The sequence below is a fragment of the Perognathus longimembris genome, chromosome 14 (assembly GCF_023159225.1).
Source record: "Perognathus longimembris pacificus isolate PPM17 chromosome 14, ASM2315922v1, whole genome shotgun sequence".
In the NCBI taxonomy this organism is placed as follows: domain Eukaryota; kingdom Metazoa; phylum Chordata; class Mammalia; order Rodentia; family Heteromyidae; genus Perognathus; species Perognathus longimembris.
The window spans coordinates 42,920,769-42,947,491 of record NC_063174.1 but is presented as its reverse complement, the minus strand read 5'-3'; the positions used below and the strand labels follow the sequence as shown (position 1 = coordinate 42,947,491).

Below are 26,723 nucleotides of genomic sequence, written 5' to 3'. Positions count from 1 at the left end.
CCTGTGATCCCAGCACTAAGGAGATGTAGAAGTGGGAATGGACCTGTGTTTAAGACCAGCCTTGTGCTTATTCATCAAGACATTGTCTTAATAAAACCAAACCAATCCAGGTAACTCTCCTGTTGGAGACTCCCCTATCTCCTTGGGGGCCTGTGCCCTGCCTTTCACTTGATACCTGAGGCCTTAGTTCTCTTTTCCATGTTCTCAAGAGAAGAGACACAACCAACCTGACCACACAGACATGAGGGAGGTTGAGGCCTGACTGGACTGGAGGCACAAAAGCCTTCAGGTAGCCCCCAGGGCTAAGATCCTGGTCAAAGCCAGACTGATGCATTTATTCCTGGCACCTGGGCTCATCCGTGGTTTCAGAGTGTGGATCTCAGTTCCCCAGCTTGACTTCCAATACAGTCTTCTAGCTCGGGCTCTGCCTGGAGATTCAGACATTTGTGCATGCCCACATTTATGCTGGTGTCTCCAGTAACAGCAAGCAACATGGAGGAAGGGGAAAGGAGGCAAGTGCACAGTTGAGTATGCTCCAGCATAGACTAGGAAGGCAACTGGGGCCCTGTGGACTCAGTGTAGGGATTAAGCCCTGGTGATCACATCACCTGCCAAGGTGTCATGCCCTGCCTAACTAACTCGCAGGTGCAGGCTGAGCTGGTGACACCCAATGAAAGCATGGGGCAGTCTACCATGGCAGTGTCAGGGCACATACAGGAATAGAACATGCCCAGTCTTTGCTGCCTTTAAAAGTGTGGGCCACAGGCCAACAGTGCCCCATCAATCCACCACCAGGGGCCTCTTTGCAAGGTGCTGCTGTTGGCTATGGCACACTGTTGTAGACTCTGTCTCCATCAGAACCCTGGAACCTTAGGGGATGGCTGAGCCTACCCAGCACACCTAACACAGCCGGCTGCAGGGATTGTGGTTCAACCCTCACCCCTTGTGCGCGCACATGTGCACACATACACACACATATGAAGCAGGGGAACTTCCCCATAGAAGAGTTTCTGACCCCATTCTGCAACATGTTGTCACAGAAGACCCCCTGCCTACCACACCCACACCCAGGAAACCAATCCATAACTTAAAACTCCAGAAGAGACCAAGAGTGAAAAATCAAACTTTACTCACAAAGGACAATGATGACCATATTTCCAGGGTGCCCACAAACTTCTAGGGGCTGACGCTTGTCATTTTCCAGTTTGGCTGGAGCCCTGACTCACCTTCTCACCTCCTTGCCAGAAGCCACTCTAAGGTCTCCTCTTGTCCCGGGTAGCTGTCAGCCAGAGACAACTTTGGGACAAAAGGCAGAGACAGCTACCTCTCGGCAAGGTACGGCTGGGCAGTGGCCACTTCTGCTGATGCTCTTTTTGGAATTCTCTGGACACAGGGCCTGACCCTTAGTGGATGTTCATCCTCCTACCTCCCTCATTCCACATGAGACTGATGCTTCTTCAGTAGCACCTGGAATTCCCCTACTGACCTGGCACCCCTCCCTGAAGGCCAGGACTACTCATGCAGGAATCATGAGGCCTCTTTACAAGGTCTCTCAGGGAACCTGGCACATGGTAGGTGCTTATGAAAAGCACTATGAACACCTGGAAATTAACAATGGCCAACAATGGCCAACAGCATGCTTCCTGGAAATGTTATGCTATTTAACCCACAATATAGAGACCAGGCACAATTACCCTCATTTTACCAACAAAAACCCAGACTCAGAGTGAGAGAGAGTGATTTGTCCAACAAAAGAATCAGCAGTGAGCGTCTCACCATACTAAGGCATGGCCTACAGGTCACAGCAAAGATAAACTCTCCTCTAGATCTTTTACAGCCTAATGATCAATGATTCCCATCAATAAATATGTCAATTATCAGCTTTCTTTTAAGGAGACTGTTAGGTTTAATTGTGCATATTCTGAGGTCTGGTAAAACGGGCCTGCTTCCTGGCAGTTCCTGCCTATGCCCAAGTCCATGGTGGCTGCAGCCTGTGTATCCAGCGAGGCCCACCCTCGAATCCAGTGACCACTCCCAGATCATCTCCACACAGCCTTGAACTAGGCAAGCTTCCCCAGCCCCAGTTTCACCATCAGGCACAGGGAAGTGGCACGGCAGCTCCTACTCTGCTCACTCCCTTGTGACAACTGAATGCCTTTGTGATCTATTGTAAAGCAGTCCAAAGGGTTATTTGGATGAGGCCAGCTCCTGGAACCCCTGTTCCTGAGACCAGGTGCTCTATAAGCCACCTTGGGTTTATTTCCTTCTGTATCCTTCATCTCTTTCAATCAGTGGTTCTTAGAAGAGGAGCCAGGCCTGCGGCACTCCTCTACCGATTTGCTACTCATTATCCAGATCTATTTCCCACCCCATGGAGCCCAAGTCTAGGGTTGGGTCAGTGGGTCACACCTAAGTGAAATGGCCACATTCCCCTTGCCCACATTGCTCCAGAAAGCAATTACTATTCATTCAAAGACCCTCTGCAAGCCAAGGGCAGAGACCGCCACAACCTCATTCTCTATCACAGCAGTAATGACAAAAACTCACCTCCCTGCTGGTCCCTGGCCCCTTCTAGATCAGGACTTCCAAGCCCTGGACCCACCCCATAGGTATGATAATATGAGTTAAAAATGAACCCTTCTAGCTGGGTACTAGTGAATCACATCTGTCCTAGCTACTCTGGAGGTTGAGATCTGAGGATCCCAGTTCAAAGCCAGCCCAGGCAGGAGGGTCTATGAGACTCTTATGTCCCAATTAACCACCAGAAAACCAAAAGTGGCATTGTGGCTCAAAGTGGTAGAGCGCTAACTTTGAGCAAAAGAGTTCAGGGACAGCACCCAGGCCCAGAGTTCAAGCCCAACAACAGACAAAACAAAACAAAACAAAAAACAACCATCTCTGTCCTATCTCATTCACAGCTTACCTATGTCCTACCCGACTGCAGAGGTCTGCTCCCTCCTGGCAAACTAGACTTTATAACAGTCTCCTCTGGTGTTTTTGGTTTTTTTTTTCCCCCCTGGGTCAGTCATGGGGCTTGAACTCGACCTAGGTGCTGTCCCTGAGCTATTCAGCTCAAGGCTAACATTCTCCCACTTGAGCTATAGTGCCACTTCCGGTTTTCTGGTGGTTAATTGGACATAACAGTCTCAAGGACTTTCCTGCCCAGGCTGGCTTTGAACCATGATCCTCAGATCTCAGCCTCCTGAGTAGCTAGGATTATAGGCAGGCTGGCTTTTCCTCTGGTTTTGAACAGTGCTCTACCTGCTGATCCCTTCCTTCTCTCCATCCCATTCAGCAAGACAACTAACTCCCTTTCTACTAGACAATCCTTTATGAATCTGAACACACTTGGGTACCTGCCTTCCCTGGCAAGCAGCCTTTATTGTCTCAATCTGCATAATGCTTTCAGACCTGTCATCTCCCTACCTTCTACATATTTGTCTTTATTGATACCGTCTTCTCATGATCTGAGCACTGTCAGCACCTCAAGGGCAGAGATAATGAACAGATGTCCGGATCCCTCTGCATACTGCTTAAACAGACACTGGTCAGTTATGCCTATCCTTGCTATCTGACACTATACTTTTTATCTTTTACTGAGTAAGCTGCTCACAATTTTAATAAACAAGAAGCACCTCCCTAAGACATAATGGCATGGACTGGTTCTCACCCCTGTTACCACCAGATACTGTATCAGGACTCTTATTAGAAGTACATCACCATTTTTGTTGTTGGAGACGGCATGTCCCAGACAATCCTAATAATTATTCAATTTGCTCCTCTGGTCCTCTTATACCTCCTACCCCCTCCTTGGGGGTCTCTTTTAGCAAGATGGGGCTTATGGCCTGATTCTGGCCAGTGGAAAGCAGAAAGAAAGAACTGAGCCCTTGACACTGTGGCTGAGAAGCATTGTGATACCAGCAAGGGCCCATCTCTACATTACTTGTGAGAGGAATCAACCTTGCTTGTTGTTGCATAAGCTGTTGGCTTCTAGAGGACTCTAAATCTCAGTAGTTTCTCTGATGCTGGTGGCTCACACCTCTAATCTTAGCTACTTAGGAGGCTGAGGTCTGAGGATCATGGTTCAAAGTCAGCCCTGCAGGAAACTGACCTCAAACAAGCTGGAAGTAGTGCTATGGCTCAAGTGGTAGAGTGCTAGCATTGAGGGGGAAAAAAGCTCAGGAACCGTGCCTAGTCCCCGACCGAGTTCAAGGCCTAGGGCTGGCAATAAGAATAAGAATAAGAATACTAAATAGTAAAATAACCAGCAGAAGCTGGGCTCATGCCTGCAATCCCAGCTACTCAGGATGCTGAGATCTGAAGATCTTGGTTCAAAACCAGTCCTGGAGACCCTTATCTCCAATTAGCCAGCAAAAAACCAGAAGTGGAGGTATGGCTCAAATAGCAGAGGCCATCTGACAGTGAAAAAGCCAAGCAAAATAATAATAAAATAAATAATTGGGGCTGGGAATATGGCCTAGTGGCAAGAGTGCTTGCCTCGTATACATGAAGCCCTGGGTTTGATTTCTCAGACCACATATATGGAGGCCAGAAGTGGCGCTGTGGCTCAAGTGGTAGAGTGCTAGGCTTGAGCAAAAAGAAGCCAGGGGCAGTGCTCAGGCCGAGTCCAAGCCCCAGGACTGGCAAAAAACAAAACAAAACAAAATAAATAAATGTGGATAGCAAATAGTAAGTTCAATATTCACTGTTATTAAAGTTACTTTATCCTTGAAGATGTCCCAATCTTATCATGGTCTAGTGGTAGATTATAACTGTGCAAGATGGCACATTGGGGGAGATGTGGGGTCTCTGTAATTTCTCACAGCTGCAACTGAGTCTACAACGGCCTCAAAACAAAAACTTAATGAAAAACCAATTTTTAATACTGGCCGAAAAAAATCAAATGGTGCAAGTGTTGGTGGAATACAATTTTTTTTTTTTTTTTTTTTTTGCTGCCAAAGCAAAACATATTTATCATCTGACCTGGCAGTTCTCCTCTTAGGTAGATACCCAGAAGAACTGCAAGGTGGGGTTGGAAGAGTGGCTTAGCTGGTAAGTACCAGCCAATGAGCAAAGTGTCAGGTACCAGTTTTGCAACCAACTACAGCAACAAAAGAATTACACTCAGTGAGCGGAGATGGAGCTTGGCGGTAGAGAGCTTGTCTAGCATGTGCAAGGTCCTGGGTCTCATTGATCCTCTACACTGAAAAAATAAAGAAAAAGCATTGAAAGTAGAAATTCAAACATATATGTATATGCCAGTGTTTACTGCAGTAATTGCGATAACTAAAAGGTAGAAACAACTCCAGTTGCCATGAATGTGGATAAACAAACACAGCATATACATTCAACACTAGTCATAGAAGGGTTCTGCTGGGCTTGGCATGTAGCTTAGCAGTACAGTGCTTGCTTAGCATGCATGAAGCCCTGGGTTCGATTCCTCAGCATCACATAAACATAAAAAAAGCCAGAAGAGGCACTGTGGCTCAAGTGGCAGAGTGCTAGACTTGAGCAAAAAGAAGCCAGGGACAGTGCTCAGACCCCGAGCTCAAGCCCCAGGACTTGCAAAAAAAAAAAAAAAAAAAAGGCCGGGGGTGGGGGTGGTGTTCTGCTATCTGTTACAATATGGGTGAATTGTAAGAATGCTATGCCAGGTGAAATAAAACAGACAGAAGGGGCTAGGGATATGGCCTAGTGGCAAGAATGCTTGCCTCCCATACATGAAGCCCTGGGTTCAATTCCCCAGCACCACAATACAGAAAACAGCCAGAAGTAGCACTGTGGCTCAAGTAGCAGTGTGCTAGCCTTAAGCAAAAAAGAAGCCAGGGACAGTGCTCAGGCTCTGAGTCCAAGCCCCCACGAAAAAAAACAGACAGAAAAGGACAAGTATTATACAATTCCCTTTATCTGAGGCATCTAGGATAGTCAAATTCCAAGAGTCTGGATGGAGCTTGCTGGCAGTGTGGGGAGAAGAGGAGCAAGGGGGAATGAATTTGGGATGTTGAAAACTTTTTGGAATAGAGATGGAGGCTATAAAATCTAAATGCTCATTTTAACACTGAACTGAATACTTAAATGAGTTTTTCAGGTTTCGGTCTTTGTGTTTATTTGTTGAGACAAAGTCTTATTATATAGCCTCCTGACTACCCGGATTACATAAGTAATCCTGGGTTTAAAATGCTTTGTTTTTGGCCAGTTGCTGGTGGCTCACACCTATAATCGTAGCTACTCAGGAGGAGGCTGAGATCTGAGAATCCAGGTTCAAAATCAGCTCAGGCAAAAAATGTCCTTGAGACTCTTATCTCCAATTAACTATCTAAAAACTGGAAGTGGAGCTATGTCTCAAAGTGGTAGAATGCTAGCTTTGAGCAAAATTGCTCAGGGACAGTATCCAGCCCCTGAGTTCTGACCCTATGAGAGACAAAAAAAAAAAAAAATTCTTTTTGGTCTTTGTTGGATCTTTTAATTTTTTTAGCCTGGCACCAGTGACTCACACCTGTAATCCTAGCTTTGCAGAAGGCTGAGATCTGAAGATTGCAGTTCAAAGCCAGCCCAAGCAGGAAAGCTCATGAGACTCTTAACTATAGTTAAGCACCATAAAAGCTGGAAGTAGAGCTGTGGCTTAAGTGATAGAGCACTAGCCTTGAGCACAAAAGCTCAGGGACAGCTCCCAAGCCCTACCTTGAAACCTCAGGACCAGCATAACTTTTTTTTTTTTAAGATTTTTTAGTGGTAAAATGTATAAGATATTTTACTACAGTTTACAGAAAATATTAGTGTAAGATGCCAGAATCTGTGAAATTATACATTCTAAGTAGGTGGGCTGTATCTCAATAAAGCAGGAAAAAAATTTTAATTTACCTTTTAGCCAGATGCTGATGGTGGCTCATGCCTGTAATCCTAGCTACTCAAGTGGCTGAGATCTGAGGATCTTCATTTGAAGCCAATCCAGACAGGAATGTCTGTGAGACTCTTATTTCCAATTAACCACCAAAAGCCAGACATGAAGCTGTGGCTCAAGTGGCAGAGTGCTAGCCTTGAGTGAAGAAGCTAAGGGACAGTTCCAGTTCCTAGACCCTGGGTTCAAGCCCCAGGACCAACCTACACACACACACACACACACACACACACACACACACACACACACACACACACACACACCTTTCTTAGATTAACGGAATTTAACACAATATATGAGCTATGTAGTAGAGCAAATAGCAGGCACTCAATAGTACCTTCTTGTTCCTCATGGGAGGAACTGATAGTACCAGGCTTTTGATTTTTTTTTTCCACAATAGAAGTAAAATCATGCCTGCTTCTTCTGACCCCTCCTTCTTTCTGCTCATTTTTCCTCCCTAAGCTGGACGAGATCCCAGTCTTTCAGAAGTAAAAATAGTCAAATGTGCAGGGCATCAGCCTCTGAGACCAGTTTAAGTTTCTTCCAGGCACTAAAAATAACCAGAAAAAAATTCCGCAGAGTATGGCCCTGCACCTGACCAGGGGCCCCACCCCCTTTCCTCCATCTGCCAGTAGGAGGTTTAGATAAGAGGAAAGACCTCAAAACCAGAGTTCTTCCCGACCCCCAAGCCGGGAAGGGCAGGCAGGGCCCTAGTGGCCTAACAGGGTATTCGTGGTCACGACTTTTTTCTCTTTCCCACTCTGGAACTTGCACTCACCAGCACACAACTCGACATCCTTGCTTTACTAAGGACACAGCAGACCCGTACCTATTTGAAAAGCGAGTTGGAGGGAGAATAAAGGACTGTTATCAGCCCGAAGGGAAAACCAGAGGGTTAGAAAAACAGTGACCTGAGCAGTCACGGCACCAGGAAATGTCCGAGGTGGGGTGGGAACCTTGATTTACATCCCAAACTCCCAGCCACCGGTCCTGACCAGCCTTCAGAATAATCTGGAAAGCCCTTAGGAGCTGACTCAGGAGTCAGCCCCCAGCGGTCTGGGGATGAGTTCAGGAATGACCACTTTTCAGAGCTCCTCTGGCGGTGCTGATCATGGACCAAGTCTGGGCCTCAGATGATTCTCTTATCTGACCACTGTTCCATCCTGGGGACTTGGGGGTGGACCCTGACGACCTAAAATCCAAGAGAGAGCCTGGCAGGCATGCAAACACACATAACACCTAATATTCTGGGGTTCCAGCTAACTATTCTGTGAACTCCTGGCCTCCTGGTAGGTAAAATGGAGCCCCAGCATTCTGGCTTTGATGGAGAATCTTACCCACCCTATTGGGTAAGATGGAGTCTCAGCATTCTAGCGTGCTCCCATGCACTCCCCTAGACTCTTCTTGCCCTAGGCACCACATGCCACAAGATGTCTGCAACTTATACCCCCAGGGAAGTAATTTCTTCATCCAGCCTCTCAATAGCTTTCCCTTCCTTTCATCGCCTCTGAGGAGTTATGGGGTTGGCTACTGAGCAAGGCTAGGAATGACCCGCAAGACTAAACTCCAACCCCAGTGTGTCATTGGCTAGCTGTGTGGCCCTGGGAAAATCATCTAAGCTCAGAGGGGTCAGATCAAGCCAGGCAGATACTTGTCACCCTCCCTTTCCTAATCTGTGATAGATGGTGCAAATTCATCATGGCTCTTGTTAGGCACCAGTGGCTCACACCTATGACTGTAGTTACTCAAGAGACTGAGATGTGAGGATCATGGTTCAAATCTAGCCTGGGGAGAACAGTGGATAAAACTCTTATTTCCAATTATCCAGCAAAAGGCCAGAAGTGAAGATGCAGCCCTGAGTTCAAGTACCAGGACTCACACACACACACACACACACACACACACACACACACACACACACACACCTGGGTGCTGGTGGCCCATGATTGTAATCCTAGCTACGAGGCTGAGATCTGAGGATCATGGTTCAAAGCCAGGACTTCCATGAGATTCTTACCACCAGCTTACTACTAGAAAACAGGAAGTAGAGCTTGGTTCAAAGTGGTAGACTGCTAGCCTTCAGCAAAAGAGCTCAGGGATAGCACCTAGGCCCTGAATTCAAGCCCCATATCCAACAAAAAAAGAAAAGGAAGGAAGGAAGGAACAGAGAAAGAGAGAGAGAAAGAAAATGAACGAAGGGCTGGGAATGTGGTTTAGTGGTAGAGTGCTTGCCTAGCATGCATGAAGCCCTGAGTTTGGTTCCTCAGCACCACACAAACAGAAAAAGTTGGAAGTGGCGCTGTGGCTCAAGTGATAGAGTTCTAGTCTTGAGCAAAAGGAAGCCAGGGACAGTGCTTAGGCCCTGAGTTCAAGCCCCAGGACTGGGGGAGAAATGGATTCTTTCATAATAAATAAGAGAAGAAAGAGAAGGGAGAAAGAGGAGGGAGGAAAAGAGGGAGGAAGGCTATATGTGTGGCTCCAGTGAGAAAGTGCCTACCTAGCAAGCATGAGGTCATGAATTCAAGCTACAGTATGCCACAAAAAGAAAATTTCTGCCAGCTGCTCATGCCTATAATCCTAGTCAGGAGGATACGTTCTACAGATCACAGTTCAAAGCCAGACCAGACAGAAAAGTCTGAGACTCTTATTCCCAACTAACTAGCAAAAGGCTAGAAATAGAGGCATGGCTCAAGTGTAGACCACCAGCTGTGAGTGAAAAAGCCAACAGGAGGGAGAAGACTGGAGTTCAAGTTCCAATATTTGAACATGTGTGCGTGCATGCGCATGTGCGCGCACACACACACACACACACACACACACACACACACACACACACACAGAAAAGGGGAAAGGGGAGGGGAAGAAGGAAAGAAAGTTGAAGTAAGATCCTAAGCAGTGCAGAAAGAGGCTGTGGGGGCAAACGAAACTGCTTCCTGGGTGAAAGAAGAAAATCAATTAAGGGAAAGATGGGACAAGTGATACAAAGTCTGGCTGGAGGATTGGGTTTTGGTGATTCATGATACTGCCTAGTAATCACAGCGAATAACAGTGATGATAATGTATTTTAAAATTGTTAAAATAGAATTTTAATGTTCTCACCACAAAAAACAACAAATAAACCAGTAAAGTGATAGATACATGGAATAGCTTGACTTAATCTCTAACAATCCATAGATCAAAACATCACATTAGGGCGTGGCCACGTGGCTACTGTATATGTTCTTAATACATTGTATATTGTATATATGTCTACCTGACCTAGAGAAGAGATAGAAAAACAGGACATAGGGGCTGAGGATATGGCCTAGTGGCAAGAGTGCTTGCCTTGTATACATGAAGCCCTGGGTTCAATTCCCCAGCACCACATATATAGAAAACGGCCAGAAGGGGCGCTGTGGCTCAAGTGGCAGAGTGCTAGCCTTGAGCAAAAAGAAGCCAGGGACAGTGCTCAGGCCCTGAGTCCAAGGCCCAGGACTGGCCAAAAAAATAAAAGAAAAGAAAAAGAAAAACAGGACGTAAGATATCACAAGAAATGTACACACTGCCCTACTATGTAACTGTACCCTTTTTGCACAACACCTTGTCAAAAAAATTGTGTTCAATCAATAAACAAATAAAAAAAATTTAAAAAATCACATTATACCCCCATAAATATACACAATGATTTGAGCTAAAAATATGGTAAAGGGGCTGGGAATATGGCTTAACCATAGAGTGCTTGCCTTGCATGCATGAAGCCCTGGGTTCTTCAACATCACATAAACAGAAAAAGCCAGAAGTGGTACTGTAGCTCAAGTGATAGAGTGCTAGCCTTGAGCAAAAAGTAGCTCAGGGACAGTGCCCAGGTCCTGAGTCCAAGCCTGAGGACTGGCAAAAAAAGAAATATATATATATATATATATATATATATATATATATATATATATCCAGGTGCTGGTGGCTCATGCCTATAATCCTTAGCTACTCAGGAGGCTGAGCTCTGAGGATCATGGTTCAAAGCCAGCCTAGGCAGGAAAGTCTATGAGAGGAGGAAAGCCAGGCATTCCAAGCTTAAGCAGCTTGCCCAAAGAGCTGGTAAAATGGTGAAGCTGGGGCTTTTTACCAAATCTAAATGATCTACTATCCAATGTGCCACATGCCCTGAGAGTGAACAGTAAGAAGGCTGACATAGGCACGATCGGGTGATTCCATTCCATCAACACTTGTCCATCCAGAGGTCCTGGCACGGGAGGCTTCAAGACATGCGGGAAGACCTCCAGAGTGGTCTCATGTGTGAGGGAGGGGAGCACAGTTAGGCATGAATGGAAGATGGAAAGTACAGGGAGACCCAAACCTATGGTAAGTGTTGTCAGCCTGTGTGGTTCAATGCTGTTTTCTGAAGTGCTGCCAAGCTGGTTTTGTTTTAAAACTCAAACGTATTTCAGGAAAGAAAAAGAATCTTTAAAGACAACTCATCTCTCATTCTCTTTCTTCATGCACAGGGCCCAGATAAATGGTATTTCTGGCCTGGGCTGGAGGCAGATTCCTCTATAAAACACAAAGCCATTAAAGCCCATGCAGCAGGAACATGATCGGGGCCTCCTTTTAATTTCCTGACACGAGCTGGCCACTAACCCAATTATCCAGAATCCCCCAAGGAGCCCTCCGCCTTCCCAACAAGCACAAAGGAAGAGTGAGCAGATTGCATGGATGCAGGCCCAGCTCTCACGGAAATCAAATCTCTTTTAGAAAACACTTGGGGAGTGAGAGCAGAGGGATAATGGGGATGGGGAGGCTCATGGCTGGTAGGAGGGAGAGGAGAAGGTGAAGTATACAGGGACAGGATGACTAAGAAGTTGCTGGAATCTCAGAGCTATACTGAATGCTTGGGGAGCTCCCTAAGACATAGAGCACATGGACCCAGTGCTGGAGGCTCACATCTGTAAACCTACTCAGGAGGCTGAGATCTGAGGATCACCGTTCAAAGCCAGCCTGGGCAGAAACGTCTGTGAAACTCTCATCTCTAATTAACCAACAACAACAAAGCCATAAGCAGAAATGAAGGCTCAAGTGTTAGAGCAACAGCTTTGAGTGGAAGAGGTTAAGGGAGAGCATGAGGCCCTGAGTTCAAGCTTCAGTACAAAACAAAGTACAAACAAATAAATAAATAGGGGCTGGGATGTAGCTCAGTGGCAAAGCACTTGCCTAGCAAGTGAGTACAACATCCTGGGTTCAATCCCCAGTACAAAAAAGACAAATAAATAAATAAATAGACCGCGGGCTTCAACTCTACTGCACAAGCTGCCCTGAAGACCCAGGCAGTGCAAAGGAAAGCCACAGGGGACATACACTTAGTGCCAAATTAGTTGATCTATCTGAAGACCTGAGACTAAGGAAGTCATTCCCATGTCCCACTTCTCTCCCAGTAATTGCTGGGGCCCCTAAACCACTGAGCAGTCTTTCAGATGACTAGTAAGGAAAGGAAAAGTTATCAAAGTTCTCGAGCTGCTAGGTATTAGAGGTTCAGATTCACAGGTGATGGGGGCATCATACTCTGTAACTCAGGCCACCAGCCCAAGACCCTGTGGAACCCTAACTCATAACACAGTTGTAGAAAGGGTGAGGTTGGTGACTTTTTTTTTTAATATTTTACTTTTGTTTGGTTTTGGTTTTTGCCAGTCCTGGGGCTTGAACTCAGGGCCTGAGCACTGTCTCTGGCTTCTTTTTGCTCAAGGCTAGCACTCTACCACTTGAGCCACAGCGCCACTTCTGGCTTTTTCTGTGTATGTGGTGCTGAGGAATCAAACCCAGGGTTTCATGTATACGAGACGAGCACTTTACCACTAGGCCATATTCCCAACCCCAGTTGGGGTCTTAAGAATGACTTAGAAGCCCAGTGCCAGTGGCTCAGGCCTGTAATCCTAGATATTCAGGAGGCTGAGATTGGAGGATCATGGTTCTAAGCCAACCCGGGCAGGAAAGTCTGTGAGACTCTTATGTCCAATTAACCACCAGAAAATTGGAAGTGGTGGTGTGGCTCAAGTGGTAGAGCACTAGCCTTGAGCTGAATAGCTCAGGGACAGAGCCCAGGCCCAGAGTTCAAGCTCCAGGACCAGCATGTGCGCATGGGCACGCGCAAGAGCGCGCGCGCACGCGCACACACACGTGCTTTAGGGACGGCAGAGGGGGGGAGCCTAAACTGCTATGGGAAGCTAGGCCAGGAGGGACACCCAAACAAAAGCTGCAGCCAGAGTAGTTGCCAAGAGCCTCTTCCTGGCAGGGACCCAGGCCACGGAGTGAAGTCTGCTTCTCCTGAGGCCCGGTCCCTGCAGAGCCCCAGATCCCAGGACCTCACCAAAGCTCCGTGGGGACACACACTGAGCCAGGCGCTCAGCCTCTCCCCAGCCTCAGGAAGCCTGTGTGTCAGCTTTCCCTTTTTGCTTTTAGACATGCCGGAGGGGAAGGTGAGAGATTGTGCTGGTGACTATCCCTATCCCTTCCTCCTGCAGGCAGCATTCCCTAGCAGGACTCAGGCTTAGCACATCTGCCCGGGATGGTGGCTGCAATCCTGTGTGTCTATCAACCTCAGGGCTATTGGTGATGGGCTAGGGGCCCCCGTGGGCTCACTTGCAAGTGCTCCTGCCCGTGCTCGCAGTGCATCATACCATCCCACCACGGTGGGCATGCACAGTATCCATGCGGCTCTCATACTTCTGCATGTGATCAAACTGGCCCCAAGCATGCCTGCCATCAGCAAATCACCCTTTTTGGGGGGTGGGGAACCCCTAGAAAGTGCCTCCCACTCCCCAGCACTGGAGAAACCCTGAAGAGAATTCTGTACACTGCAGTGACCGTCTGGGGGTTCTGAGTGGCCACCCCCTCTACCCGCCTCCACCCCTGACCTTTGCCACACAGCACAGAGCAGAAGCTCTGGGCCCAGCTCTCCTCAACCCAGTGGGTGACTAAGGGTGGGAGCGTCATGTCACCTCAACTTCTCCAGGTCAGAGGTGCACGGACACCCAGGAGAACCTCGGACGCCCAAGCAGAAAAGCTGCACACCTAGCCAGGAGAGGCTCTGGGAGGCCTGCCACATCCTGTCCTGTGTCCTTACCCCTCCCCCCGCCAATTACAGCATAGGGGTTGCTCCCCCTCTCAAAGTGAAGAGGAAAGAGCCTCTCCAAAACCTTGATGCCCTCAGGTCCCCAGCACTCCATGAAAAGGACCATAGGAGACCAGAGCGGAGGGCTTCCCCCCTCCCCCGCCCCCCCCTTCCTCACCCAGGAGCACCACAAGACACTTGGCGGGGGGAGGAGGGGCAGCCTAGCAAAGGAGCGGGGACCCAGGGATCAGCCCCTGATTTGGTCATATCCTACATGCAACAAGACCAAAACTGTGCAGTCCAAATGAATCCATGACCAACATTTCAGCAGGTCAGATACAGGTTCAGATACAGCTGAGGTTTTCATCTAGAAAGAGGGCTGTTTTCTTCATGGAGTCCCCAGAGAAGCAGACAGCACATGTGTGGGAGCTGAGGGGCCCTCTCCATCACAGAGGTAAGTGACGAACGTACCATAAAGGGCAGCATGCCAGGCAGAGCCCCGGGGTAATGGGGAACCTGTTTTATTGGTACAGATGCTGTACACCTGAACCGCTCAGGTGAGAAGGGGTGTCTGGCACAGAAACGGAAGTGGGGTGGTCCCAGTCTCCTCAACATATAAGGGTCCATCCAAGTGGTCTCACAGGAGATGCTCACCTGGATCCCCTTCTCCAGAGGGTGCTAGAAGAGTCCGGAGGAGGAGGCCTGGGGCCTGGTGAAGGTGCGAGCTAAGCTTCTGGCACCATTGCCCTCCCTGTTCCTCCCAGAAGACCATCCTCAACGCAGGCCCTTCCCCCCGCCCCCCACCGCCGTCTCCACAAACCTCTTTCCCTGCCTCTTCCCACTTTTGGAAGGATCCAACTGCCTAGAAGCTAATCACTAAGAATTTCCAGTGACTCCCTTTGAAAGCTAGAGGAGACACACACTTACACACACACACACACACGCACACACGCACAAACATACAAATCGCACTGAACAACGTTTGTCAAACTAAGCAGATGAATAAGGACGGTGAGGGAGACTTGTCCACATCATGAGCCATAGATCATCGAAAGTTTCCTAGAAGCTACATGAAAGAAGACAAAACAGCTTAGGCACGCCTCACTTTCCCAGGTGATCCCGAATACCATATCTGCAGGCAATTTTTTTCTGTGTGTCCTGGTCCTGGGCTTGAACTCAGGGCCTCTACTCTCATTTGGCTTTTTTTTTTTTCAAGACCAGTGTTCTACCACCTGAGCCATGCCTCCAGGTCTGTAAAATCTACCTTGTTAATGATCACGGCCACAATTTACCCCGTCTTGTGTTTAATCCTTTTAAGTCATTATTTTTGGCAGTACGTGGGGTTGAACTCCGGGTTTTGTGCTCACTAGGTGGGTGCAGCCCTTTTCACCGTAGTTATTGTTTATGCTCAGGCAGGCATGAACCACAACCTTCTTATTTTACACTTCCTGTGTAGCTGGGTCAGCAGACACACACCATCAAGCTACCACACTCCGCTCTTGCTGGTGGAAATGGCGTCTCCCAAACTTCGTGCCTTGGCTGGTCTCAAGTGAAAATACTCCTGATCTCTACCTCCCAAGTGGCTAGGATTGCAGGCATGACCCACACCACCAGCGTGCATGTTTCCCCTAGCATACAACTTGGTTAGGTCTAACGCTTGGTGGCTGCGGTAGCCATACCAGATGGTGCAAATCTAAGAGGAGAAACAGAGAGAAGAAGATAGGATGGCAGGGAGGGAAGCACTCAAGAGCAGAGAGCCATGTCCTGTCACACACACACACACACACACACACACACACACACACACACACACACACACACACACACACACACTGACCCAGAAAACAAGGCTCCTGTGCAGGTGAGAAAGACCTTTGTGGGCAAAAGGTGTGGTGTTTGTTTATCACTCTAGGCCTTAACACCTCTGTCCTTCCCTAAGCAATGTGTTAAAACCAGGCCCTTGGGTGGGAGAGGCCTGCTCCAAAGGAAGGCTTCTGACAGAGAGTGACAAGCCAAGAGCTGTCTATCTCCCAGGAGGTGACAGGTGCCTAGGCTGCGGGAAGGTGGCCAGCTTGTTGGGGAGATGTAGGCAACCAGGATGGCCCCAGCTGGGGAAGGCACAGGGACCTTGAAACTCCTCAGTGAGAAGAGCTAAGCTGCACCCCAACCTGGCAGCAGGTAAGGTATTAGTGTGGGGGAGCCTCTTACCCTCCTTCAGCATCCCCACTTTGAGACACTTCATGAAGCGGCAGGCCTGGCAAGACTTGCGCCTCCGTTTGGTGATCTCGCACTCGTTGGTGGCCGGGCAGCTGTACTCGATGTTTCCTGTAACACAGAGAGGGAGGGTTGCCAGGTGCCTGCCCTGCAGGCCTCCCCGAGCCCTGGGAGGCTGGCTTGTTGGGGGCCCACTGGCCTTAGCTACAACTTGCCCCGCCTGGGGTTCCATAGGGAAGGGCTTCTCAAAGCAGGAGCCTGAACTGCTTGTCAGACCGTTTCAGACTCTTCCCTGCAGGGACTCCAGGCTGAAGTTGGTGGCCCAATAGCTATTTGGAAAAGCACTGGCCAGCTCTGTAGCTGCCAACAGGATGGGTGGTAAACTCAGTGTGCTGGCATTGTATCCCAGGAAGACCATAGGCCCTATGCCAACCACCAGAACTCCTGCCCCTCCGGCCTCCAGCCTGGGACCTCCTGTTGCTGGGAAAAGCCTCATGGACAGTCAGCCCACAGCAGTCAGGGCCTGGATTCTGTCTCCCACTGGAAGGGCCCCACGCTACCCAGCTCTGCTGACCTGAAAGAAATCACCTTTCTCTCACCTTGTCTTAGTTTACTCATCTGTACAACAAGTGCTCCTTTTTTTTTTTTTTTTGCCAGTCCTGGGCTTGGACTCAGGGCCTGAGCACTGTCCCTGGCTTCTTTTTCCTCAAGGCTAGCACTCTGCCACTTGAGCCGCAGCACCACTTCTGGCCATTTTCTATATATGTGGTGCTGGAGAATTGAACCCAGGGCTTTATGTATATGAGGCGAGCACTCTTGCCACTAGGCCATATTCCCAGCCCCTTTTTTGGTTGTTGTTTTTTTTTAACTGTATTTTTTTTTTGTCTTTCCTGGGGATGGAACCCAGGACGTTGCACTTCCCAGGCAAGTGCTTTCCAACTGCGAGTGCTCCTTCTAAACCAAAGATTTGAACTAGACACTGCCTGGAAAGTTGGCTTTAAAAATAAATTGAAGGGCTGGGAATGTGGCTTTGTGGTACAGTGCTTACCTAGTATGCATGAAGCCCTGGGTTCGATTCATTAGTACCGCATAAATAGAAAAGGTTAGAAGTGGCGCTGTGGCTCAAGTGGTAGAGTGCTGGGTAGCCTTGAGCAAAAAGAAGCTCAGGGAGAGTGCCCAGGCCCTGAGTTCAAGCCACAGGACTGGCGCAAAAAAATAAAAATAAAAGGTAAAATGTGCTGGGCACAGATGGCTCACATCAATAATCCTAGCTACTCAGGACACTGAGATCTGAGGATCATGCATGATTCAAAGCCAAGCAGGACACACACATCCAAGAAACTCATCTGCAATTAACCTGCAGAAAGCCAGAAGCGGAGGTGTGTCTAAGTGGTGGAGTACCAGACTTCAGTAAAAATGCTGAGAGTGCAAAGCCCCGAGTTCAAGCCGCAATCAATGTATGTGTATACACACACACACACACACACACACACACACACACACACACACAGTAAAGCATGGGCTGGGGACGGAGCCTTATAGGTAGAGTGCTTGTCTACAAGTATCAAAGGTCGTGGGCTCAATTCCTAGCACCACCCTGAAAAGAACTGGATGCATGATTCAAGTGGTAGAATGCATGCCCAGGAAGCAAGAGGCACCGAATTCAATCCCCAGTGCCAAGAAAAGACTGTCAAGGGTTAGTCAGTGAGAGGTGCTCCTCTGATATGTGCAGTTGGTTCTTCGTGGCAGAGGGGATTTATGATGAATTTTCCAGTCACTCAAACGAGTTATTAAGGTGGCTACCATGAGGCCAACCCCAGGTTCCCAGGAGGCTGGGACCCCCTGAAGGTAGCATGTACAGTTGGCCGAACTCCAGCAGTACCTGGAAAGCCCAATCCCCAGAAGATAGGGAGAACATATATATGATGGCCTGCTGACAGTGCCATGGAAGATACACACACACACACACACACACACACACACACACACACACACACACACACACACACACTTCCTAGATGGAGTGCTTCTGGGCAGTGTGACCAGCCAGGCCTCAGGAGGCTTAGACTGACCTTCAAAGCTCTTCTCAGGGCCTGCTCCTGGGAACATTCACAGTCCCATCAGAGTGGCTTAGCCAGTCTGCTGAGCATACGCCTGGTGCTGGAAGCCAAGCAGATGGGGTGCCAGGCTCTCATCGTAGCCCTACATAGATACCTACCTCGGAAAGACAGAGAGAAGCCGCCTGCCCTTGTAATCCATCCACTTGACAGTAACATTAGCTAGGAAGAATAGCCAGGCTTTGGTGGTTGCCACTACTACACAGGAGGCTGAAATCTGAGGTTTCTAGTTCAAAACCAGGCTGGGTAGAAAAGTCTGTGAAACTCATATGCAATTAACCACCCCAAAGCTGGAAGTGGAAGGTGGCTCAAGTGGTAGGGTGCAAACTTTGAGGGGAAAAAGGAGGGGAGGGGCTGAGAATGTGGCTTAGTGGTAGAGTACTTGCCTAGCATGCATGTAGCCCTGAGTTCAATTCCTCAGCACCACATAAGTAGAAAAAGCCAGAAGTGGCGCTGTGGCTCAAGTGGTAGAGTGCTAGCCTTGAGCAAAGAGAAACCAGGGACAGTGCTCAGGCCCTGAGTTCAAGCCCCAGGACTGGCAAAAAAAAAAAAAGGAGAATACAAGGGGGCCTGAGTACACACCCCCATACTGACACATACACGCACACACACACACACACACACACACACACACACACACACACTAGCTAGGAGTTCCTGTGCACTGCTTTCTGCATGAATGATGTCGGCCTCTCTATCTTCACCACACCCTGAGTGGACACAAAGTCCCCAGACTTTGGGCACAGGAGATTGGAACGATCAGCAGTGCTACCCTCAAGGACAGACCCCTGTTGCTGACCCAGCAGCGGAGATGCTGTGCCGTAGCCATCTGTCAGACTTTCTAGGAACAAGTCAGATGCATGTCACCAGTGACAAAGTGTCTGAAGGAGTCACTGGGCCCCCATTGCAAGAGGCCTAACTTACCTGTTGAGCATCTTGGGGCTCCCCTTCCTCCTTGTCCCATCTCCTCAGGAGGGGCTAGAGGTCACCTCTCTGTTGGAGGATGGGAAGGGATGACAATTCTGTGCCCCTCCCACACACTTTTATCATCCTAACCATTTATTCTTGTTTGTTTTGTTTTTTGGTGTTGGAGTACCTCATGCTTAAGGCCTCACTTGGTAGGTGAATGCCCCTGCCGCTGACTGAGTCACGTCTCTAGCCCTGCTTTGAGCAGGTTATTTTTTGTTTGTTTGTTTTTGTTTATTTTTTTGCCAGTCCTGGGGCTTGAACTTAGGGCCTGGGCACTATCCTTGAGCTCTTTTTGCTCAAGGCTAGCACTCTACCACTATGAGCCACAGCACCACTTCCAGCTTTTTCTATGTATGTGGTACAGAGGAATCAAACCCAGGGCTTTGGGCATGCTAGGCAAGCACTTTACCTCTAGGCCAAACTCCTGGCCTGAGCAGGCTATTTCTGAGGTAGGGTCTGCTCTCCAGGCATGTGCCTAGACCACAATCCACCTATTTGTAGGCTTATCATTGGTGGATGACAGGTAAGCACCACCAAACCTAGCTTCTCTCAGTTGAGAGAAGCTCAGACTTCTCTGTCTGGGCTACCCTAGAATGAGATCTCCTCTGCCTCACAAGTAGCTTGGGATGAGAGGCACATGCCACTGTGTCCAGCCATTGGGTTTAGAAGGGATCTTGTGAACACATCTGCCTTAAACTACTCTTGATCTCAGCCTCTCAAGTAGCTAGGATAAAAAGCCTGAATCACGGGCACCTGGGCTCAAAAATAATTTTAGTAGTCACATGAGTATGGTAAAATTAAAAAGAGAAACAGGAAAATAGACATGAAATAAATTCCCACTTACCCTTGTGCCATCGGGGCTCTGTAGAATTTGGCCCTTGTCTCTACCTCAACCCTCTCTCCATCTCTCCAACCTTCCTGTGAGTTCCTCCCTAATCACTCCACAAAATTGTCAGTTCCTGGAACCCATTGCACACTTACCAGTTCCAGTTCCGTGTGGTCTCCAGGCTTCTAGATCTGAGTTCTTAAAGCTAAGGACAGGGGCTGGGGATATAGCCTAGTGGCAAGAGTGCCTGCCTCGGATACACGAGGCCCTAGGTTCGATTCCCCAGCACCACATATACAGAAAACGGCCAGAAGCGGCGCTGTGGCTCAAGTGGCAGAGTGCTAGCCTTGAGCAAAAAGAAGCCAGGGACAGTGCTCAGGCCCTGAGTCCAAGGCCCAGGACTGGCCAAAAAAAAAGCTAAGGACAAGCCCACCATACTCCCTATGCCTCCCCTGCCCCATGCCAGCCTGGCCCAGCTGCTTCTCCAATTCCCTCTCTACTGACTGACTAGCCACTCCCCTCTCCTCTGCCGGTGTTCTGACTTGCTCCGCCACCCAGGCTAGCTCCCTCTTACAACCAAATGCCTTGTGCTCAATACATACGGAGAGCTGACATGGTCCTGTGCTCATCATGATGTAGCTGCAATCTTGTTTTACACATGTGGTGTCTTTAACTTTCCTGACCACCCTAGAGTCAACTTTTTCCCCCCCCCATCTTACAAATGTGAGCCCGGGTGTGGTGGTAAACGCCTATAATCCCAGTACTTGAGAATAATAAGTCTATAGAAATTGGAGAGTTCTAGGCCAGCCTGGGCTACATAGGGAGCCACTGGCTCAGACAGACACACAGACAAGTGTTTAGCAATGTGACAAGAGAGCAGAGTGCAGGCTGAGGATAGGTGGGACCAGGTGGCTGGTTTGTGGGCTCTGCTGCAGGCAAAGCAGGCACGGAGCCCACATGTAGAGTATGTGGAGTTGTTTGGGACAGGTGTGCACACTGCTACCTTTTCCCATGCCCCGGTGCCCACCTGCCCGCACCCTTGAGGGAGAGTGGACCAAAGGCTGTTGCCCAGAGTAGGGGGGTCAAGCATGTATGTAAGCTTGTCCCTGCTGCCCTCCATGATGGGAGGAGCAAACACTCACCTGAAGTACTGTTCTTGACCGTTAGGTGTATGCATGGGCATGCGTGAGTGTGTGTACACACATACATTCTAATTGTACTCATTTTTGTCCCTTTCAATTTGTTTTATGGTCCCGGCGGCTGGCTGCCAGCAAAAGCAGGCTGGAGGCCTTGTCTTGTAATTTCTGTAAGTGCCTCCTCGATAAAGTGATGAGATTAGTGCATCACAGTCCTTGTGGTCTCAAGGGGAGCCTAGAGGAGCTCAGGACCAGGCAGAGGACATTGGTGGCACACAGACACCCACGCAGACCCTGGCCAACTCTGGGATGGCAAGTTTGGAGGTGTGCCCACACAACACCGGGACATAGCCGATGGCCAGCATAAATTCAGGGGTCAAATCTGGGAGTATATCCAGCATTGACATGTGAAGACTCCACTTTGGGGCCTCGGTTTCCTGTGCCACAAAATGGGTACCGTTTCCATATCAGAAAAGCTGATAGATGACCAGGCCTGGTGGCTCACGCCTGTAATTCTAGCTACTCAGGAGGTTGAGATCTGAGGATCAAGGTTCAAAGCCAGCCTGGGCAGGAAAGTCCATGAGACTCTTATCTCCAATTAATCACCAGAAAACAGGAAGTGGCATTGTGGCTCAAAGTGGTAGAGCACTAGCCTTGTGCTGAAGGGCTCAGGGACAGCACCCAGGTCCAGAGTTCATGCCCTATGACCCACGAAAAAAAAGAAAAGAAAGGAAGCTAGCTGATAGATGTACAAATCAAGTGAGGAATCTGGGTTCTTGTAGCTCACACCTGTGATCCTAGCTACACAGGAGGCTGAGAACTAAGGATAGAGGTTCAAACACATTACCCGCAGATAAGTACATGAGACTCTTATCTAATATTAACCACAGAACTCCAGAAGTAGAGCTTTGGCTCAAGTGATGAGAGTATCATCCTTGAGCACAAAGCTAAGCAAATGCAGGAAGCTCTGAGTTCAAGCACCAGTATCAACACACACACACACACACACACACACACACACACACACATCACAGAGTCAGGGTCTTTGTGGAACAAGGTTATTCAGTCTAATTTTTACTCTAGAATTCATTTTTTAGATATCTAAGGCTATCTACCCTTTCTGATAATCGGTAACATTAATGTCTGCCATATATCAGGAAGTTGAGATCTGAGATCTGAGGATCATGATTCAAAGCCAGCCCAGACAGGAAAGGTAATGAGTTGTTTTTTGTTTTGTTTTGTTTTGTTTTTTGTCAGTTGTGGGGCTTAAACTCGAGGCCTGGGCATTGTCTCTGAGCTCTTTTTTTTGCTCAAGGCTAATGCTCTATAACTTTGAGGCACAGCGCCACTTCTGGTTTGGTTGGAGATAAATGTCTCAAGCTGGCTTTGAATCGTGATCCTCAGATCTCAGCCTCCAGAGTAGCTTGGTGGTCTTGACACTCTTACTTCCAACTAACCACCAAAAAAGCTGGAAGTGAAGTGCTAGCCTTGAGCAAGGAAAGCTCAGGAACAGTGCCCAGGAGTTAAGCCCCAGGAGAGAGACACACACACACACACACACACACACACACACACACACACACACACACACACACACACGCAACTGGAGGAGACAGGAATACACAGAACCCGGTCCAGATTGCTGGTGACCTTGAGGCACCACCAAGTCTCTTTGATCCTGGGCCACCCTAAGAAGGGGATCCCAGTGGCACCCCCATCAGCTGCCCAGAAACAACTGCAGGAGCCCAACAGCCCCGCCCGGGCTCAGGGATGGGAGTGCTGAGTTCAAACAGCCCATGGGGACTTATGGGCTGAGGCTGGCTGACCTGGTACGCAGCTGCTACGAAAGCGCTTGGCTCTCTTCCTAGCCTTGCTCCTGGAGGACAGAGACTGCCCCTTCCACCCTGGATGGCCCAGTGCCATCTGCCCTCCAACCTCTCCTCCCTATAGATTGATGATCTGACTCCTGATCCCACTTCTTTCTCGGTCCCTTGAGGATCTTGGCTTTTTCAAACTAAACTCCCCTCCCCTTCCCTGCTCTTCTCACTGTACTGTCAGCCGTTCAAGGGACTCCATCTACCCAGTGACTCAGGTCAGAGGCTGAGGAGGCACCCTGCACTCTTCTGCGCTGATCCTGAGGCTTTTTTATCCTGCTTCCTTCCCCAGCTGCAACAGCCCTTGACCTCTCACCTCTTGCCTCCATCTCCATTTCCCTTTCACAAGCCGCACAGGCCTCTGGTCTATCACAGGACATTGCCCGCGCGCGCACACACACACACACACACACACACACGCACGCACGCACGCACACTCCTATGCTTCTCCGGCCAAAGAGTGGCACAGGGGAGAAACCTCTCAGAGGAATAGAGGGGGCAGAAGTGCAATTGGCTGAAAGGGGTGTCCTAGTTGGAGGGATGCATTTGCACAGCCGGGCCTCAGACGCAGATGGTGGGAGGAGGCAAACGCTCAGAGCAGACTTCTTTGGCAGTCTGTATTAGGATGTTCAGCTGCTCAAATCCCTGCCGTCATCCCATGGGCTTATCAAGAATCCCTCCAAGGGCTGGGAATGTGGCTGAGTGGTACAGTGTTTGTCTAGCATGCATGAAGACCTGGGTTCGATTCCTCAATACCACATAAACAGAAAAAGGCCAGATATGGCACTGTGACTCAAGGGGTAGAGGGCTATCCGTGAGCACAGAAAGGCTCAAGGACAGAGCCTAGGCCCTGAGTTCAAACCCCAGGATTGCAAAATAAATACATACATAAGTAAATAAATTAAAATTCCATAATAAAGCCAGACACCTACAACTCACACCTATAATCCTATAGTGAAATCTGAAGGCAGGAGAATCTGTGAGACTCTTATGTCCAAGTAACTACCAAAAGGAGAGCTGTATCACAAGCTCAAGCCTTGAGTGAAAAAGTTAAGGGACAATGTCTAAGCCATGAGTTCAAGCCCCAGTAAGGTCCTCCTCACCCCCTCCCCTGGGAGGGCTCCATGCAGAGGCCCCCACCTGTCTAAAGTCTCTGCCCAGTACCTGCATTACCTAGGTAACTGGCATACCTGGGGCAGCCACCTCCTCTCAGCTGGCCACACCTCCCTACCCCTGTCCTCCATAAGACATGTGTGGTTGTGAATCAGCCCTTGGCCACAGGTCAGCAGCTGGGGAATAAACTTTTTCTCCCCTGCCTGAATACCATATGGTGTTCTCATTCATAGGCTAGCTACTTTAATAAACCTTACAGTTTCCATAACAAACTCAAAGATTCAGGAAGCTTTCAATAATGAATAAACAAGGAAAAGTCAGATGCCTCCCTTGAAGGATGTACAAAAAAAATGTGAATCTGGGACAGATGCATTGTTTCTCAACTCCTCCCAGGCTCCCTACCACCAGCCCGCATCTCTCCCCAACTTCAAAAGCTTTCCCCAGTACAGCTGTTTTCAAAGTAGAGAATGCACCAGTCTCAGTGGGAAAAGGGCTGGACGTTTTAATCTGATTGCTGAGCCCAACCTAAAGGCTCTCACGTGCAGAGCAGCAGGCTAGGGCCGGGTGGGGCTGGCACTTTGCATTTCTAAGGAACTTCCAAAGGAAACCCAGTGCTTAGGGGGAAGGTGGGGAGAGTGGACTTTGAAAAACACCGCCCGACTTCATTTGGCCCAAAAGCCCATTTAGATCTCTTTCTTGAGCTTTAGGCTCTAATTCCCAATTCTCTCTGGTCTCTGGGAACTGAACAAATCTAAAATTTCATCATCTACCATCTGTCTACCCCTTTGCCCCCTTGAACACTTCTTCCTTTTAGGTTTCTTTTCCCATGATGGTCTTGCCATTCCATCGATCTCTGTAGCAACCTCAGAAATTCTAGACTCTTCCTCAGTCTCCATCTTGCAGTCGTACTTCAAAAACTCACTCCAATCCAGCCTTTCCGTTTCGGTGCTCCCACCTTCAACCCTAGCTACTCAGGAGGCTGAGATTCGAGGATCCCTTAGAAGCCAGCCTGGTGGGGAAAGTCCATCCACAGCTTGTCTCTAAGTAGCCACCAAAGAAATCTGGGTGGAGCTGTGGCTCAAGTGGTAGAGTACCAGCCTTAGTGAAAAGGCTAAGAGGCAGGGTCTGGCCTTGAGTTCAAGCCCAGTGCCAGCACAAAAAGCACAGAAAAGCAAAACCATAAAACAATTACGAGATTGCTGATCAGGTTAAAGAGACCAGCTCTGGGTGTCACCTGGTTCACACACCAACCGCATGCTGACTTGTACCTTGCCTGTGTCTCCAAAGAGGGCCCATGAGCTGCTTTCCCTAGCCCCTTGGTGCCTTACAGACAGCTAAAGCTTTGTGGGCTTTGTGGTCTCTGCACACATGAGGAAACTGAGGCCAGAAGAGGCCAGTCCTTGCCCAAGGTCAGCAGCAGGTGGGTCACTGGACTGAGATCAGAATCAGATCTCACACCCACCCAGCTCCGGGGCTTTGTCTTCATAACACTGCCTTGGGTCCCCCGGGATCCACCAGCCAGCCTAGTTCTTCAGGACAAAAGACCTGGAGGTGGTCCAAGGCAGAAGAACCCATCAATCATGCCTCTGCCCGGCACCTCAGGGACTTCCCTCCCAGGCCTACATCTGTGCCCCAGATGAGTAAACACTGTGCCAGGACTCAGCTTCACTTGCTCCTCTTTGTCTTAAATGACATATCCAGGAGGTGCTGGAAGGGTCTCTTCCCTAGACACATCAGGGAAGCTGGTCCCTTCTGAGTCAGGAAGGGGTGAATCCCCACTTCACCCTCTACACAGCCTAGCATTCACTTTGTGGTGTTAAGGATCAAATCCAAGACTCATCCTGAGCTTGTGCTCTATCACAGAGCCACCACAGCAGGCTTCAATAAACAGGACCACACAGGCCAGGAACCAATGGCTCCTGCCTGTAACCTCAGCTACTCAGGAGGCTGAGATCTGGGGCTCACCGTTCATAGACAGCTGGGGCATGAAAGTCTGTGCAATTCTTATCTCCAATTTACTAGCAAAAAGCCAGAAGTGGAGTTGTAATTCAAATGGTAAAGTACCAGCCTTGAGCAAAAAAAAAAAAGCAGCTAAGGGACAACACCCTGGCCCCAAGTTCAAGTCCCAGCACTGGCACCAAAACAAAAACAAGAACTGATGGAAGTGAGAAAAGAGACTAGACAATAAGAGAGGGAAAAGAAGGAAAAAGGTTGAGAGGGTCTCTGGGGAGAGCTGTGCCTGGGATAGGCAGGCTGCTCTTCCTTAGAAGTAACAATGGAGTCAGTCCATGCAATTTCAGGGAGAAGAGGCATTTGAAGCTGGAGATACTCACTGCTCAGAACAAGAGGTCAAGGACTCGGGGTACAGATGGGAAAATCCCCCAAGTGGCACCTCGGAGGGCCAAACCACTTGCATCACCCCTCTATCACACTCTGCCAGCCATGGCAAAGCCGAGCCTCTGCCCCAGACAGATGCCCATTGCCCAAGTTCGGACTCC

At 48.9% G+C, this 26,723-nt stretch overlaps 1 protein-coding gene across 7 annotated transcripts in view; it reads right to left on the bottom strand.

Moving 5' to 3' along the window:
* Esrrb (estrogen related receptor beta) overlaps positions 1-26,723 on the bottom strand; it is a 169,690-nt gene that overhangs the window by 23,330 nt on the left and 119,637 nt on the right. For all 7 annotated transcript variants that reach the window (XM_048362434.1, XM_048362430.1, XM_048362431.1 and 4 more), the window contains one exon: positions 16,185-16,301. In XM_048362434.1, the coding sequence (XP_048218391.1) occupies positions 16,185-16,301 (117 nt within the window). The remainder of the gene's footprint in view (positions 1-16,184; positions 16,302-26,723) is intronic.